Raw genomic sequence first — 19,432 nt, forward strand, 5'->3', positions numbered from 1 at the left:
AGTGAACAACTTCATACCTTAAGCAGCCCTTGAGCCCAGGTCCAATAAGATGGTTGTATTTCGGAGCATGGTAAGGCAAGACATGTCACTAAGAATTGCACAGTGTTAGGATGAGTTTCAACTCAATTATAAACCAGCTGTAAAATAATTTGCTTTTGTTGGAAAGACTTTAAAAGAGACGAATGAAGAATGAGGCTGTTTTTGTAAATGGTCTTATAAGCAGCCAAAGTCACAATTATGTCAAACTGGTACATAATTTATAATAAAAGGTGGTATTTTAAGCTTTCTTAAGTGTGGCATTAATTGCAATTGAGAAGAGAAACAAATTATGTTTTGAAAACCATCTTTTAGAGAATGAAACAGCCTTTGCCACCCCAAGGACAGTTGCATACTTCATCACCAAGTTCTCCACTCCAATTTAGAATACAATGGTATTATTTGTAAGGAACTATCATCAGAAGAACTGAACAATTTTATATTTCAATTAGATACAGAGCATTCCAAAGGACTAAACTACTTTAAAGAGTGTCAGTTGCAAAGCACACTTCCCAGAACCAAAAATAGGGTTCTGAATCCAATTCAGTCCTATGGAAAAATGCAAGAAAGTCCCTGGGATATCATGCATGTTGTCCAAATTAAAAAGAACAAAGTATCTATCTTTTCTGGGCTCTGAGCCTATCATTATGCCTCTCACCTTGGATTTTGTAAAATTTACCCAAATATGGTCAGGTATGATTACCTACCTTGAGAACTTTTCCTGGAAATGCATATTCTTCTAACTATTTTTGGAGAGGCCCAGATGCTCTGGGTCAGGAAAAGCAGAGACAAAAAAAATCATCTTTCATTGGACCATATACATTTCCTTTCATGGGCCTTTATCAATCATTTTCTGTTAGTATTGAATTTTCAGTATTATAAGCAGAACTTTAAGACCCATTATGACCCTTGGAGGAGGAAGGAAGTATCTAATGGCGCTTCACAGCATTTTCTGAAACAACTTTCAACAGTAATTTTAGAGAGAGAGGCCACAAAGGTACTAATTATAAAGATCCAGAGGCCTTCAGCTCTAACTCCATGGTTTTAGAGATGAGAAAACTGAAGTCCAGAAAGGCTAAGGGACACATCCAAGTTACACTACAGCTGTGGAGGGATACAACAGAAACTCAGGTAGGATCAATTCCCGGTGTTTAAAATTTTGGGGTGACAAGACTATTGCTGCTCCTTTGTGACCTAGAAATATACAAAAGGTAAAGTTTATGCCACTGGCCCCAGGGCACATTCCAATGTCTAAGTGGGGACCAAGGTTTGTGTAGAGGACCTAATAAACCTCCACAGTGTTAAGGATAAATCTTTTCTTCTCTAAATAGAGTGGTTACTTTATGCAGTGGTTAGGGATTGGAAAGGCACACACATCACTGTCCCCCTTGAGAATTTTGGCTATAGGGATTAGATGTGCTGAGGTGTTCTCTGTAGTTGTTCTTTGGACAGGTTCTTTGTCCCTCACAAGGTTACAGGATTTCTGGAGGTCTCAGTACATCAGGGTGCAGTACTTATGTCGGACCAAAATCACTATTAAATATGGGCAAAGAAGCTGGGCATGGTGGCTCATGCTTGTAATACCAGCACTTTGGGAGGCCGAGGCAGGAGAATCACTTGGGACCAGGAGTTTGAGAGCAGGCTGGGCAACATAGTGAGACCTTGTCTCTATGGAAAAAAAAAAGCCAGGTGTGGTGGCATGCCTATAAAGCCAGTTACTTGGGAGGCTGAGGCGGGAGGATCACTTGAGCCCAGGAGGTCGAAGTTACAATGAGCTATGATCGCGACACTGCACTCCAACTGGATGACAGAGTGAGACCCTATCTCTGGAAAGATAAATGAATGAATGAATGAATGAATAAATAATTGCAAAAAGATTCTGGACAGATGCATCTGAGGCCAATCTGCAGTCAGACAAATGGAGGCATAAGTCTATATTCTGCCTGCATCATTAAATCTTTTCTGGGTGGTTTCCTTCGATGCACAGAAGACGGAGCCACCACACTGAAAGGGGCAGTGTGATGCTGAGAGTCTAATTAGGGAGAAAGACATTTTAATCTTTATGAGTAACAATGTCTAGGCCCACTTTTTAGAAAGCAATTTCTAAGATGTAGTTTCAAGAATCCCAAACTATTTGTCATTAGATAAAACAATCCTGAAAAATGATGGGTAGATGGCTGGAGAGCCAGCTCTCTTTCCTCTAATCATCGCTGACTACCTTCACCCCACTTTTCCTCCCAGTTGGGATAGGGAGGGCTGGAAAGCTTCTGTGAATAAATGGCTCTGTGATGTCAGCCCAAGCAGGGCTCTGAGTGCCAGACCTCATATGGTAGTAACTTTCAAAGGCCTCAGAGGTGTAGCTCTGACGTTCCCTTTCCTTCCTGGGCAAATCTTGTCACTGCCAGCTAAGAGCGTCAACTGGTACTAGTGGGGGAAGGACCTCTCTAGGTGAGCTGCTTACCTGGCATGGGAGGGAGCTGGAGGAAATTTCTGCAAAGCCATGAAAATAGGCATAGGATCTGATAAAGAGCTTGGATATTATATGGGAAATGATGGCCACTCCCACATCTTCTTAAAGCAGGAATGCTACTCTTTTCAATAAAACTTTTTTTTTTTTTTTTGATACAGAATTTCACTCTTGTCACCCAGGCTGAAGTGCGATGCCATGTTCTTGGCTCACTGCAACCTCCGCCTCCCAGGTTCAAGCAATTCTCCTGCCTCGGCCTCCTGAGTAGCTGGGATTACAGGTGCACACCACCACACCTGGCTAATTTTGTATTTTTAGTAGTGACCAGGTTTCTCCAGGTTGGTCAAGCTGGTCTCAAACTCCTGACCTCAGGTGATTCACCCTAACATGACTGCAAGAAGTAAAGTTTTTGGCTGGGATTTCTGGCTAAGCACAAGAGGCAGCTACATTTTGACAAGATGTTTTCAGATATCTTGAAGATTGACTTTGGATAGTTTTATCTCTCTTTCTTTACATTTGGTTGAGTGCAAATAGCACTTTTCTAATGTTAGCACCATAGCGGACTGTGCTGGGCATTGGAGGTTTAAAGTCCTTGATTCGACATATTATACTTAACCTCTCAGCAGCTCAGTTTCCCATAAGTAGAGAAATATGACAATAATAATACCTTCCTCATATGTAGTACTCAGAAAAATGGGCCATCTAAAAATGTCCACATCCAAATCCACAGAACCTGTGATTATGTTATTATCCATGGCAAAATGGACACTGCAGAGGTGATTAAATTAAGCATCTTGAGATGGGGGATTATACTGGTTTATCCAGGTGGGCACAAGGGTCCTTATCAAAGGCAGGTAAGAGCAGGACATGGTGGCTCATGCCTGTCATCCCACTACTTTGGGAGGCCAAGGCAGGAGGATCGCTTGAGCCCAGGAGTTTGAGACTAACTTGGGCAACACAGCAAAACCCTACCTCTAAAAAAATTTTAAAATAACAGTTGGGCATGGTGGCACATGCCTGTAGTCCTAGCTATTCAGAAGGCTGAGGTGGGAGGAACCCTTGAGCCCAGGAGCAGGAGGCTGCAGTTAGCTATGATTGTGCCACTGTACTGCAGTCTGAGTGACAGAGTGTGACTTTGCCTCAAAAATAAAGGAGGGTGGAAAGGTCAGAAAGACATTGGAAGATGCTACATGTCTGGCTTTGTAGCCACAAAGTCTATCTAAATAGACTAAATATGTCTTACAAAGTCAGATGTGTACCCTCTACCTAAATAGACTTTGTAGGCAGAGTCTATTTAGATAGGAAGAGAGGAAGAAGAGAAAAATAAACAGAAAATTTCCTATTCTGTTCCCAAACGTGTACAGTTTTTTTAAACAGGAGAATAGCCTGTCTCACAGATGGCATGAACCTTAGAATTCTGTATTAAGATGGCCTTGTTATATAATGTTTTCAACAGATACTCTTTTGCAGGTGGTTTCAAAGACTGTCACAGCCATGATGGTTATTAGATGAATTAATTTAAAGATATGCATGGCCAAATTTTGGGGCTTGGGGGCCTTATTTTAAAATTTCATTACAATTCTTAATTGTTTACAGTTATATTTCATCTTAAGTCAGTATAATTTGGTTTAGATGTGCAACTGGCATTGTTTCCATGGATGTCTTTGATACATCTCCAGAGACTTTGCTTTCAGAGAACTAACCAAACTTGAACTCATATAATAATGCATTCTCCTTTCCTTTTCTCTCTCTCTCTTTTTTAAAGATGGGGTCTCACTATGTTGCCCAGGTGGGATTCAAACTCCTGGGCTCATAGTATCCTCCTGCTTCAACCTCCCAAGTAGCTGGGTTAGGGGCATGAGCTACAGCCCCTGGCTCCTTTCCTTTTCTCTTAATAGCACATTCTTTAATTTTCATTGTTTTCCTGATTCTCCTATAAACATTTTAACTTCCTGCAAATCCGTTTTCCCTTTTTTCAGTGTTTATCACAATGTGTAAGAATGGAACTATTTATATGTTTATTTCTCTAAGGCTTGTCTCTTTTTCTAGCTTGTAAACTCCAGGACAGCAGGGATAATGTCTGTTCAACACTCTATACCCACAGCCTAGCATAGAGTAGTCACGTATCAAGCACTGCCTAATAAATAGATAAATTTTCTTTCGAAGAAAAAACCAATCAGAATTCATAATGTAGGCGTTTGATCTCCCCTGCATAATGTTACCTTTAGATCAGCAGAAGGTTTTGTGAAAGCTCACGGAGCACAGAGTATAAATGATGAGCAATTTAAACCTCAGGCTAAATGCATGTGATTACAAGTGAGACTTGTTATTGCATACGACATTTTACCTTTCTGTGATACAGAATTTTTGTTTGGAAGTTTGAAAAGGGGTTAACTCTTGCTAAGAAGAACGTGAAAGATACTGTTAAACTAGAAAGCCAGAATGCACCACCCTACCACCCCCAATACCAGCAAAGAAAAAAAAAATCACTAAAGCAAACCTTTCTGGAAACTGTAGGAAATAAGATTAATAAAATATAAGTTCAGTAAATGTACCAAAACTCTGTTAATAGCATTTTTATCACTGATCTCTAAAAAACAAACAAAAAAGGAGGTAAGTATTTAATCCTATAGGATTTCTCTATTGTTACAGATCGATCAAATCTTTTTTTTTTTAAATAAGCTATTCACTATATTTTTTCTTGCTTTCTAAATCTTGTCTCACTGAATGAATTAGAATAAGGGAGAAACAAATAGAACAAACCAAAGTTATGGAGAAAGTATGTGTGTGAACTTTATTTCATCATGAGAAAATTACTTCTGTGCAGTAACAGAGAATACTGATATCTACATGGTGATAGGCTTTTCTTTGTATTCAGATACATACCTTATATTTGTACACAATATATAAAATTCATGGAGGAAATTAATTTCTACAGTACAGTTTCTTTGTTGGAAGAGAACGTGTTCCGTTTGTTTCATCTAGAAAATGACCCCCAGTTCTGTGATTGTGGTACCAAGGATCGCAGTTCCAATCCTGTAATTTATTAAATTAGACACCATAATCTTATGAACATTAAAAGAAACTGAGGCGCTACATCCTCCTGCAGGATGAAACGAGAGACATAAGTGCTCAGGCTGTTATGCTGATAACTGATTTTTAGCAGAATAGTATGATTCCCATGATGTATTATGAATAGAAATAGCTTTTCCGCAGACCTGGTAACACATATTAGCAACATTGCTGCAAATTTCTCTCTGCTCTGCAGGCATGCATTTCACTCTTCAATCAAACCACCTTGTACATACATGGGAAATGAGGCCATCACCTGCAAGGGCCTTCTGCATTGCATCTAGGAAAGACTCCTGGAGGGCTTTAGCAGTTACAATGGTATTCTGAGGAAAAAGGCAACTGCTCTCAAACTGATAGGCCGTCCCAGAGAGAAGCTGCTAAAATGATAATTCCGGGGGAAGCTCTAGCTACCACAGCACTGTACTCCAAATGGGAATAGGTCATGTGGGCATTTTCCCTTAGCATACCCTTCTCTTGGAGTAGCATCACTCATAAACTGACAACTGCTCCCCAAAGCACTGTTTTAACAGCTAGGGGCCATTCATCCTTGCTGTGGGATTCAAAATTGTGCTTGTTTTTAACCATGTGAAGCATTTTAGGGTGACTAGCATATGCTGAGGTTTGTGCGAAGTGGGGAAAAATATACCACCATAGTTCTTTTAACTAAAGTCTTGAACAAAATCAACATAATTAATTCTGCAGAGGGAAGGTACAGAGCATCCTGGTGAGGTGGGGGGGTGAATTCTCTGATTAAATGACACTCCAAGGTGTCAGAATGCTTTGGCAGCAGCCACAAATACCTCTTTGTAGGTTTAATTTCATGTGTCTTGCTTGCTCTTAAAATGAAAATGTGAAAAGCCTCAGAGGTTATATCTGGCCATCAAAGTCAAGCCTCTCATCTGAGACACATGACTTGTCTTTGATGACCAAAATATTTGAAGTATAGCTAAGAAGAAAAAGTTCTCCAGAGATGAACCTATACAGTGGCCCTAGGCAGCCGGGCCAAGACTGAGGGACTGGCAAAGATGAAAATGGTGGGTAGTGCAAAGTTGCTGGTCTCTTCCTGTTTGGTGCCCATGGGAAGTCTCAATCCTCGTGCTGACCACCTCAGCTTTGGGTATGAAACAGAGGCGGTTTGAGTGGGTAAGCCAGGAGCGGCCAACAGGCCCTCTCTGAACAGCGCTAGCGCCCCACACTCATTTGAAACACATTCAGTCATACAAATCTGCAGCTGGAAAGAACCTAGGTCCCACCCTTAGAACAAGCAAGTACTACAGAGCAATCTAGAATCATCTGGGCAAAACTGGCACATGATGTGTATTGGTGGAGAATGGGAGCCTGCTCTAGAGCCTAGATACATTTGTCTTACACACCAGGGGCACATTCAGGCCTTCATTTCTCAGCTTCTTCAACTGCAGCTTATTTAGAGTGTTATCAAAGGAAGCCGCCGGCCCAAGCCATTTGAATTGCAGATGTGGAATCTTTGGTTTGATCACATCCGCATACCATAGGCTCTCTAAAGGCAGGAGAGGAACAGCGGCTCTGTGCAGAATGCAGAGCAAGTCATGGAAACACTTCAGGAATGTGGGCAGTGGTGGGGTTACCTCCGGGCTTGCCAGCCACTTTAGATGCCACGCAGTTCTCGCTCTGAGGGATACTGCTGAAGGGCCTTACCCTCGGACGTTTGGAGGACCAGGGTCTTGCTGTACGGGCTGACTCCTGTTTTGTTGAAGGCCTTGACGCGAGCGTTGTATGTGCTGTTGAAGTGAAGGCCATCCACGGTGCACATTGTCTCCTTCCCCACATACACCTCCTGAGAGTCAGCAAACAACAGGAATGCACTTAGCATGTACCCTTGCGAGGGATGAGGCAGGCAGTGCCGCTCAGTGGCTAGGAGCAAGAGCCCTGGGCTCATTCTGATCTGGATTTGAATCCTGCCAGATATTGGGCCATTTAATTTGCCTTTTTAGCTTCAGTTTCCTAATCTGTAAAATGGGATAATAATATCCACCATATGCGGTTGGTGTGAGGATTACTTAATGTTGTATATGCAGATTAGCATTATGCCTTGTGTTCAGCATGGGCCAGGCGGCCTAATGAATGGTAGTTATTAGCAGTGAGGGCTTAAAAAAATAAAACTGAATGTTTATAGTTCAGATTACATCTATTAACTTGGCATTGATACAGTATATGACCCCTACTAAGTTCCTTATCCATCAATATCATTTGTAAAAAACATGTTTGAAACCATGAAAACAGGAAGGTAGTCTCTATCCTGTGTTTAGAACTCGGCTGAAAACTTCAGGGACTGTCACAAAGATTACATGCCAAGCCACAGGGGGACAGGCTTTCATCACTGTACAGAGGGAAGGGGGAGGAAACAGGGAAAGGAGGAAGAATGACATTTCAAAGGCTTAAAATAAATCCTAGCATAATGCATCTTTAGCATAGGTTAGGCATTTGCCACCCTCTTCAGCTGTACACATGGCAAAATTATGCTGACGTAATGAATAAAAATAATTTGCATTCAAAGCACAGCCTTAAAATGACAACTCTCTGGTAGGATACCAAGAAGACTGGGGTCTTGGATCGCCCATCAGTTCATTACTCCTGCTGGAATAACAAAAATTGTAATCTTATGTGCTCTCATTCAGTGCTTCTCAAACTTTACATGCGCATGAATCACCGGAGGATATTGTAAAAATGCAGTTGCTGATCCAGCAGCTGTCTGGGGTGGAGTCTGGGATTTTGCATTTTTAACAAGTTCCCAGGTGAAGCCAGTGCTGCTGGGGGAGGACTTGCACTTTGAGTCAAGGAAAAAGTCAAGACAAAATAAGAGAATTAATTTATCTAAAGAATTCGGAAAAACAGGAGAGTTTCTTTCCCAGGAGAAAAATAAGATAATAAATGGAAAAGAAAGGCCCTGAAAATGACACAGGAACTGAAAAGGCAAAGTCAGGAATGAGAAACTGACAAATAGGATTTCATACACACACACACACACACACACACACACACACACACACACACAGAGCAAAAGACATGAAATGGAACCTGAGGCCCTAATCTTAGAAAGAAAGAAATTAGATTTTATCATGCCAATAAATCAACATATATGTAAATAAGGCTTTTCTATCAAAAGAGAGAACCTTTGTTCTTAAGGAGAATTGTAGAAGACACAGTCCCCACTCTCAAGTACTTAAACCTACTGGGGGATCAAAAACACATTCAGGAAAAGGGGGCCTTGAGAGTCTTTGCTCTTGAAAGCTAGTGGCCCAGGTTTGGCCATTGATGGCCAGAAAACAGCTTCATCTTCACGGGCCCGAAATTTTTTTAGACAGTGGTCTCCTCTTCATCAGTGAAGGAACTGGCCTCAGTCCCTGGAAGGGCTGCTCCCTTGGGAAGCTCCAAGCATCCCAGAACTCCCAGGCAAAACGAGGGTAGAGTGGATGGAAAGTAGGGTGGCAGGGAGAGGATGGCTGAGAATGAAGTTCTGTACGAGAGAGAAGCAGACACATGCCAACAGGCAGTGGCACATGGGAGGTACCACGGCCATGTCTTACCAGGAGGCCATCCTGTCCTACCTTCAGGGGGCAGCATGAGCTTCTCAATAGGGTTAGGGCTCCCTTGCCTTGGGGAGGTAACAATCTTCTGGCACCAGTTCTATCTGGTGAAAGGTCCAGAAAAAAACCATAGAACTGGGGAAACCTTTGCTAGAAAGACTTCTTAGACTAGGGCAGCTACAACAGGAGATCATGTCCATTAACAGGAATGCCAATCAAAGACATTAGAAGCTGTGGATTACAGAAATAAATCTTGGACAATGGTTAATTATATTATTAGCAACAGGCAATGATGGTAATAATAATAGCTAATAATGCACGCTGGCCATGTTCTAGGCTGCATGCTAAGAATTTTGTATGGATTATCTAATGGACTCTTAGCAACAAGGCATGAGATTCACACCATTGTTATCATCCCTCTCATTAATAAATGAGGACCCGAAGACTCAAAGGGGTGATAATTAGGCACTGTCCACACAGCTAAGGTGGAGAAGACCAACTTGAATGCAGGCAGTCTGACTCTAGTACAGCATGTCTTGTCTCTTAAGAAGGGTAGAGCAGTTTCAGAGACTGCTCCATCCACCTTCATGGTACAGGGAAAAAGCAGGTTTCCGTTAAGGGCAGGCAGGCCTTGCCAGGATGGCCTGTCACCGGGAGAGAGGGGAAGCCAGCCCTAAGACTCCTTGACAGGACCTTTGAGAGAGTCACCGGTTTGGGTTAAGAAGTAAGTAGTGGGCTCTCTACTGACCCGGAACTGACCACCGTTGCCGTCATCCAGCTCCAGAATGTATCCATCGGCGGGCACCGTGGACAGAGGTGGCTGTTTCCAGGACAACGTAGCACTGTTGTTGTGGGTACAACATTCCTCCAGCTGTAGGATAGGGGTTGCTGGGACTGGAGAGGAAGCTAAACAGAAATTAGTGTAACTTTGGCTTCTGTTAAGTGCAGATATTACAGTACTTTAGAATGACAAACATCCCCCTGATAAATACGTAGTTAGAAGTAGCTAGCCTGGGGTGCACAGGAGAACTGAACAGGATCCTTCACAGAGTCCCCAGGAGTCAGACTGGCTCCTGAATTGCTGCGAGGCCTTTTTCTAAGTGTACTGTGGCCCTTCCCACCTTCGCTGTTGCTGTTGGAGGAGAGACAGGCATATTCACAGAATTGCTCTGTTCTCACCCCCTTGAGCACTGAAGACATCATCCCTAAAGGAAATGTTTTACATGGTTCCAAGTGAGATCACAAACAGTGATCTCTCCGTTTCAAAACTTCTGAGGCATCTGACATCATTCTCTCAAGGTAGCAATACCCCAAAAACAGCACCAGGTCAAGTCTACTCATTTTCAGATATAGAACACCCAACTGTGAGCCTGGGAATCATTAGGGACGTGGCCTGGGAATCATGAGGGACGTGGCCTGGGGGCCTGAAGCATGACAAGGAGGCTCAAGATGTCTTTGCAGCCACGTGAGAGTATGTCACGCTGTTACGAGTCACAACACCCCCTTGCACATTTTATACTGTGACTCTTTTCTAGTACTTAAAAGTGCAAATTAGTTCAGCCTTCAGACACATTAGTTGTATTAGTGCTACTGAATATTAGTAACCAAATAATATTATTTAGTTACTGAATAATTAGTTACTGAAAAATCCCAGTTCTTCATATGTAAACTCAATATATGTAGCTGGGAACCATATTTTAGTTACTGAGTAATCCCAGAAATATTAGTTACTGAATAATCCAGTGCTTCATATTTAAACTCAATATAAGTAGCTTGGAACCATGATTTTACCAACTGTTTAAAAGATTTTGTCAGCACCAAAACATTGATTTGTTATTACTATGACTTTAGCACTTTAATAAGAGGAACGAACAGCTTGGACCACATCCAGGGCATTGATTTAATTCAGTGCACAAACTGTTCATCATGAAACACCTGGTATGCTGTACCAAAATTGGACTCTGTGTCTTGTGCACTGAATTAAATCAATGCCTTGTCAGTCATCCCAACCAAAACAGTGTTTAATTTTACAGCAGTTTAGAAAACAGGTTCTATGGTGGATAACCTAGAAAACAAAAGCAGTGACTGTAACGTAAGAAATGAGAAGGTGAGGCTGGTCAATTGTCTTACACTTAAGAAAAAACTGTGAGATATTACAATAGAGCCATGTCTGAGCTACTCAATCGAACATAGCTAACTCAAAATTAGTGCCTGCTAAAATTGGAGGCAATTGGTTTAGGAGAAGAAATCATGTTTTAAGTTTCAATGGCACAGGGTTTAGATGAAATCTTATCAAAGAGCTATGGCTACTGTAGTGTCAGAAGCCCCAGAAATCCGGATTTGGGGGAAAGGAAATAAATTCATTGTCTTGCTCAGCAAATAAACTACAGGACTGGTTGGAAAAGAAGGACACAGAACACAACTCCTTCTAATGAGAATATCTAGACATAAATAGGCATTACCCAGGAGTTATAACTGGAGGATTAGCTTTAGGTCATTTTAACTACTAGGGACTTACCTTTTAATTTAAAATTTGTTTTCTTTATTAAAATACATTTTAAACATATTTACTGTGGAAGAAAAATATAGCAGGTTTAGACAAACTATTCTTTAAAGGGCTTGTAGAGACATGAATGATTCCCCCGGGGGATATTTATTCTTAACTGCCCTTATTAGTTAGCACCTACCATGAAACAATTCCTTAGAGTCTTATATTTCATTAGCTCCATATTAGTCTTTCTTTTTCCCTTTGACCATGTTTCAGGCAAGTCTACATTTTATCAATTACAAAAATCAAAGAATAAGATCACAGATGGTTTCAACTTAAATCATGCAAATGTTTATAATGCCTCTGCTAAGAAACTCACATGTACCTGTGTAGACATAGGAGTAATTAAAAGAATAACTGAAATACATGATGTCATGGTTAATTAAAACATCAGAACTTAATTTATAAGTCCTTGGTGGATACAGTTTTAAAGACCAAAAGGATTTAAAAAAAAAAAAAAAGTCTAGACTCTCAATAATCTTCAGATCTTGATATTGTCCCAGATTTAGACAAATTAGCAAATGGACAAAAAAGTAAAGGGAGTGGAGAGGAAAAAAAAAGACAGAACTAACCCAGAGGTCTTTGTATCTGCCTAAATCTATTCCTCTGTGTGCTGAGAATTAGTTTTCCTTTTTCCTTATTTATCCGCAGCGATGTTGTATATAAAAGGCAAATGTGACAAAATTACAGCCTCATTAGCAGAGACTCAGGCTGACATTCTAGAAAAAGAGATTTTATGGGGGTGTTATATTATCCTATTTAACTTCACTAGGCACAAAATACATGGCTTACTAGACATGCAAACTATTTTCCAATTAATCTATCTTTTATCGTTTGGAAAAGGATAGCATTAGAGTTCCTGGACTGAAATCTAAGGAAGAGCATTGTGTTTTATTGAAACTCCTGTTATTGGGCCTGTCATAGCTGACTGGATCTTTACACTTTCGTGATCATTCTGGGGCAGCTTTTATTTTTTCCTTAAGAACGAATTTTTCCTGACCGGATCAGAGTTCTAGCATTTATCTTTCTTCTAGCCTGTAAAATCAACCTTTAGGCTAAAAATTCTCCTCTTAAAATACAAGGGGGCAGCTATTCTTACTGACTTCCTTAAAGAGGTCTGGTGGAGCTGTGGCTCAAAATTAAAATTTCCAGTAGCAGCTTCTTATAGTAATGTTTTCAAATGTCTTCTCTTTTTAAGGCCACTCGATTTCAAATTCGATCTCACATTTTATTTGTTTAACTTTTTTCTCTAATCTTTCAGATTGTGAACACTCACAACCATCTAGAATTCCTCTGTGAAAGTGCACAGGTGGGAGGCAGGGACAAGTGCGAAGATAAGCTGGGCTCCCAACCTCAAAAGCGAACACTAATCATCAGCAATGCTTTCAAGCACTTTACTGAATGCCACACAGTGTGGTGAGAGCTTTACAGATATTCACTCATTTAATTTTCACAACAATCCTGTAGAGAGGGTATTGTTATTATCTTTATTTTGCAGCTGAGGAAATGGAAATACAGTAAGGTTTTACAGCTCGTAAGTGGCAGGACTGGCATCTGATGCCAAGCAGCCTAGCTCCAGGGCTTGTGTGCTTAGCATGGCATCACACTGCCCCTCTCCAGTCTGGTGTTTAGAAACAGTGTAGTGGAGTAAAGTCTCCATGTCTAATTCCCAAAGTTTCTTTCTGTTTCCTACAATGTGAGCAATAAAGATTCCCCAAATGAAGATTTCACCTTCACAACTATGGTGGCTGGGAAGGCAATTTTACTGCATTATCTTCTCTGAAGGTTCATTTGTAGGCTGTCGTTCCCCTTCACGGTGGCCGAACAATACAAATGGCATCTGAGGAAAGTTTAGGCTTCAGCAGAACTACAAGCCGTTTCTGGAAAGCTATTACTGGTACACTGTTAAAGATAACCCTGAACGCATGTTTTGAGTCCATGCATTTCAGGCTATCAGCATGAACAGATTACATGCAAGTGTGTGTGCTCATTCTATCCCCGCTAGCCCTCTGGCAGCTTTCCCCCTATGATTTATAGGAGATTCTATTCAGATCACGCTGTCCTTGCCCATGACCTTGGTGCATACTCAGGGCTCTTACATTCAACTAGAGTCAATAAAAATAAATACACCCTTAGGTGAGCAGAGGCACTTAAAGGGATTAACAGCTAATGGTCTAAGAGCTAAAAAGGCTTGGTGGACTATTAGGTCATTGTTTTGTCCTGGTTCAGAATGAACAAACTGGCATTTCATTTCAGTACCATCTTGGGATTCTCTGTGTACTTAGACAATTCTGGGTTAATATTTATTGGTAGAAGAAGTCGGTATTTGAAATCTCTGCTCAACCAAACAGTAAAGCCCTTGGCTGACTATGAAAAGACTTCAAATTTCCTTCCTGTAACCTGGAAAAGAGCTGATTATACAACCTTAGAATTAAGTGGAAAAATGTTTTTTAATTACTCTCTAGTAAAAATAGAAGACAAAGCTTAATATGTTGTTTTCTATAAAAGAAAGATCTGAAAGATCAAATGCCACTTCCAGTAGTCTGGAAAGATGGAGATGATTTTCTTATCAAAATACAACCAGAAAACGTGCCATTATAATTTAGGGATATTTGAAAAAAGGTACCAGCCTTCTCCAAATAGATTTCTATTGCTTGAGGGTGGTGTAGAATCAGAACAAATCAGTTAAATCCTTAGCTAATAAGAGAATAAAACTTTAGATAGTGCATTCTCACTGAATAGTAGCTGTTCTGAGTGTAAATATGCAAAAGCCAACTGCAGACATACTTTCTTTGGTATTAACAACAACAATGGCATCTATGATGAGCTTTTGAAACCAGAGATGTTTGATAAAATTCTGAGTCAAGAAGTAAACCGATATATTAGTTATCATTTTGAGTCAGAACTTTAAATGCATACTTTAAATATATTTGAAAATATTTTAACTTCCTCCTGTAACTAACTCCTGTAACTAACTTAGCACAATTAGAAAATACATATTGAGGCTGGGCACGGTGGCTCAGGCCTGTAATCCCAGCACTTTGGGAGGCCAAGGTGGGCAGATCACGAGGTCAGGAGTTTGAGACCAGTCTTGACCAACATGGTGAAACCCCCATCTCTACTAAAAATACAAAAATTATCCAGGTGTGATGGTGCACACCTGTAATTCCAGCTGCTCAGGAGGCTGAGGCAGGAGAAGCGTCTGAACTTGGAAGGTAGAGGTTGCAGTGAGCCGAGATTGGGCCACTGCATGCATTCCAGCCTGGTGACAGAGCGAGACTCTGTCTCAAAAAAAAGAAAGAAGGAAGGAAGGAAGGAAGGAAGGAAGGGAGGGAGGGAGGGAGGGAGGGAGGGAGGGAGGGAAAGAAAGAAAGAGAGAGAGAGAGAGAGAGAGAGAGAGAGAGAAAGAGAGAGAGAGAGAGAGAAAGAGAGAGAGGGAGGGAAGGGGGGAGGGAGGGAGGGAGGGAGGGAAGGAGGAAGGAAGGAAGGAAGGAAGGAAGGAAGGAAGGAAGGAAGGAAGGAAAAAAAGAAAACATATATTGAATTACATGCATGTATTGTTAGTTTCACAATGGATGGATTACTTTAGCACCACTCCAAATGCTACTTATTTTTGAGGTGCAGTTTTTTGACATATTTTTTACTGACAAGTTGTTAAAGTGCAGTTTATTAAACTGACTAAGAATATCTTTAAAAAATGAAAAGACTAACACTATCACAGGAAGAGTTGTGTATATATTAACAGATATTACAGAGGCCAATAGAAGTCAGCTACAGCCAGTCAAGTTCTATTGTGTCATGACCTTTCGCTTTTTCTTTCCAACACAAGCATCTAACAGATGAAAATTATTCAGATTCTAAAGAAGACTGGGCTCTCACTGAATTAATTAAACTCAATGAGCACAAAGCAAAGCATACAAATTAGTCAGGCAGAGTGATAATAATCAGAAGTAAATTAAATTAGACAAAGCGTTAAAAAGAAAATGAAAATGGAAGACTGTAATCCAGTATTATACCAAATGGCCTGTTAGGTTAACTTCATGAATACTTGTTCTGGTTTTGTGTGGTTTCAGATGGATTTATGCTGGGAGAGGTTCTGTGTTTTGGTCCTCAGAATACTTGGTATTCTCTGCTGTGTGTGCAGACTTGAACAGACTGGACAAACAGCCTTGTCCCTCTTACTTTTGTGTGCAGTCCTAAGTGGCCAAGTGACAGTGCTTTAGAAATGTAGTCTGTGATGCAGAGAGCACGAACTTGCAGTTCCCATACCCAGTGAAGGGCAGTTCACTCCAGCTCAGTCTTCACCATCCTGCCAACTGGCCTGGACTCCACCATGGGCAGATGGACATGACTCAGAAGGCCAATGAATGGGGGAGGAGAGGGTTTTGACAGCTGAAAAAGCATTTCAAAGCCCTGAGGCTTTTACCCTCTAACTGCCCCCTCCTCCTGCCCCCTTACCAAGGCTAATTGGGTTAGCTTATTTTTTCCTCTTCCACCAAAAGCCTTTCTTTGCTCTTTTGTGACATATTTTTTCCTCCAAGCTACTTGTGACATACCTTTCAGTGATTTTTATGTCATTGAAAGAATTGGGAAAAGAGAGAGGCTGATCCAGGGGGATTTATCTGGGGCTCTATATTTTGTAAAGGAGGGGTTTATTTTATAGGCTACCACATTGGTATTAAAAATATTTTTTAAAACAGCAAGAAAGAATTGCTACAACAAAAATGTAGATTTGTTAATAATAAGGGATGAATTCACTTATCCCTTGAAGAAGCTGCTCAGTGTGGCACTAGCTTTATAGCACCAACTAGAAGTTGTAGGAGTTGGTTCTCTAGCCATGTTCCCTGACTTTGAATCCTGACCTTGCCACTCAATAGCTGTGTGAGCTCAGGAAAGTAACCCAGTCTTTGTGTGCCTCAGTTTCTTCAGCTGTCTACTAGGGTTACAAGAATAAAATGAGTTATATGTAAAACACTTGGGAGAATGTCTGGTTTGGTTAGCACTCAATAAATGCTAAACATTTTTCTTACTGTAACAAAGCATACTTACTTCCAATCTATACACAACTTAAAAATTTATGAAGGCTTCTTCCCAAAGCAACACATATTAAAAAAAAAAAAAAAAAAAAAAAAAAAAAAAAAAAAAAAAAAAAAAAAAAAAAAAAAAAAGAGAGAGAGAGAGAGAAAGTTGAAAATAAAAGAGAGCAAAAATCCATTAAAAAGTTGAGAGATGTACTGGGACCAAGTACTGGAATGCATTTAACTGCATGATGTGGACCCTGAGAAGACAGCCCTAAAGCTTGCTGGCTTATAAAATTCTCTTTGATAAAAGGATGCAGGTAGCTTTTTCTTAAGAAACAAAACTTTTAAAGCACTGAATGCTAAGAGTCATTTACTATGTGGATGCTGAAATTAGGTGTTGCAAAGAGCAAATCAATTTTAATCTAAAAAATCTGCAAATGACAAAATTATAGGGATGCAGAAAAGATTAGTGGTTTCCAGAGATTAGAGGTGTTGGAGGGGAGGCTATGACTTTAACAGGGTGGCAGAAGGGAGATCTTTGTAGTGATTAAACAGTTCTGTATCCCAATGCAGTGCTGATTATATGAATTTGTACACAGGATAAGATGGCATAGAATTATATACACACACTGTTCAGTGTCAGCTTCATGGTTTTGGTACATTATAGCTACAAGATGTAACCAGCAAGGGAAGCTGGGTAAAGGGCAGACAAAACTTCTTACTATTTTTGTAATTTCTTGTGTATTTCAAAACAAAAAGTTAAAAAGAAATATTCTTCAAATGGGTATTACTTACACTGCCATAAAAATGTTATGTTGTTGCATGGTTGGCTTGAGTTGTTATTTTTCTTTCAAAGAGTCATTTTCCTTAAAATATTTTCAGTCCCTACCCATAATCTCAGAGAGGCCTTGCCGTATCCCTTAATCACCTAATCTAATTTTAAAGTTTATATCAAATTTCCATTTTCCTTCCAGGCTTGCATTTTTCTGCCAATATTGGCAGGCCAACTGTGATCCTCTCAAATTCCCACTGACCCATGCTCAGACATTTGCTCATTATCTCTACCCATGTGGAAGCAGTCATTTCAATTCTGGACTCCCCTGATTTATATCAATATTGCTGGATTACTCTCTATGCCAAGATTTTATTTATGTATTGTGATGATCTTTTGCTCTCTCTGCCTTCCTCTTTTCAGGTCAGCTGTTCTCTGGTGCTGAGCACTTGAAGTCTCTAAGACTCTCAAAGAGGCAAGCATTGAGTTGATCTGAACTTATCCAGCTTGCTGAAAGGTAGGTCACACATTTATAAGGGGACATTTTCATTACATGATAAGTTAGGAGCCACTCCAGATTATTGTCACATTAGCCAAAGGGGTACTGATCCTGCTTCAAGCACCAGCATCCACTCAGGATGTTGCTCTCTGACTCGGAAGATGCAAGGACATACCTTTCACCTGCACGAAGTCGAGCTGGTGGATGGATTGCAGCAGAGGGCTGTTGTCCAGACTCAAGTCAAAGTCCGTGGTCATCCTTGGGGTGAGTGTGCCTTTACCCCACTGATCCTCAGTCAGGTGCACTCTCCTTATGAGGGCGTCAGAAATCTAAACAGATCAAAAAGACCACAGCCTAAGAAATACACCACCACACTTGAAACACAGCACTGCTCCTCGGCTGTCCAGGACCATTACTCCCAAACTGCCTTGGGACTCATACCCTGATTGCCTCAGTGCAGTTGGTGAGGAAGACCCCACTGAGGCTAGGGTGACCCATGATATCAAGCAAATCTGAACACTTTTGTGAGTCAGGGGGCACTATAAATAATTAGCAGGTGTTAACTGATCTAAAAGACAAATCTGAATATATGATCATGCTATTTATGACATTTACTACATGTCTACAACTTTAAAGGGTGATATGTTGGAAACTAGTTAATTTCTATTAGAATAAATAGCTCAACCCTTCTAATTTAAAGTGTGGGCATCCTATCAAAACTTGGAAATGAGTTTCATAACATAGTTTAGTGAGGGTGCATATGGAATTTCTCACATTTTAAGCACATAATCTTCATGTGATTATCACTGTATTCTTTGATAGAAAGCTCTTTCATTTTTTATATTCAATCTCCCTCTGTCACTTGTGACCAGTTTAGTAGAATGTGACTTGGAAGAGATCTACATGTTCCTCAACAAAAGTTTCCTTATCATTGGGATCAAAGCTTAAGTAAAATCCAGCTTATGCAGCATCTCAGTAAAACAATTAACACTGAAGAATGAGAAATCTCTGTATTTGAGAAATCACTGAGTTTCTGGCCAGTAGGAGGTGTCAAGAAGGTAAACATCTTATGCACTTAGACATTCAGACATCTGACACAACTGTCCAAGAGACATTAATAAATAAGGACCGACTTCTTAGGCAAGGCAGTAACTCCACTTTGAAAGAACTTACAGAGAATTATGTTTTCATGATTAAACAGAGAATAAAAAGAAGCAAAACAAACAAACAGAAAAAGCCTATGCATCTCTCAGACTTGTGGTACATGGTGACAGAGACTTCCAAGAAGTAGTCAGTGGAGTTAATTTAGCAGGCACTCCCACGTACACTGCAGTATGAAGGTAGGTTCTGTTATCGAGGGACCCAGGCCCAGCCAGGGCTGTTGGAAATCTGACTTAAGCATCCTAGACTATGTCCTATGGGACATCTAGAATCTGAAGCAGAAACTAGTTAAC

The 19,432-nt window shown here is 40.5% G+C and overlaps 1 protein-coding gene across 13 annotated transcripts in view; it reads right to left on the reverse strand.

Moving 5' to 3' along the window:
* Positions 1–19,432, reverse strand: part of TRIM9 (tripartite motif containing 9) — a 122,433-nt gene that overhangs the window by 14,922 nt on the left and 88,079 nt on the right. For 10 of the 13 annotated variants that reach the window (XM_037730768.1, XM_017506773.2, XM_037730765.1 and 7 more), the window contains exons 5-7: positions 18,154–18,307; positions 9,887–10,044; positions 7,250–7,388 (exon numbers count right to left, since the gene is read on the reverse strand). In XM_037730768.1, the coding sequence (XP_037586696.1) occupies positions 7,250–7,388; positions 9,887–10,044; positions 18,154–18,307 (451 nt within the window). The remainder of the gene's footprint in view (positions 1–7,249; positions 7,389–9,886; positions 10,045–18,153; positions 18,308–19,432) is intronic. The other 3 variants (XM_037730767.1, XM_037730762.1, XM_017506770.2) reach the window with 1 other exon arrangement.

This window comes from Cebus imitator, unplaced genomic scaffold, assembly GCF_001604975.1.
Source record: "Cebus imitator isolate Cc_AM_T3 unplaced genomic scaffold, Cebus_imitator-1.0 Scaffold358, whole genome shotgun sequence".
Lineage (NCBI taxonomy): Eukaryota > Metazoa > Chordata > Mammalia > Primates > Cebidae > Cebus > Cebus imitator.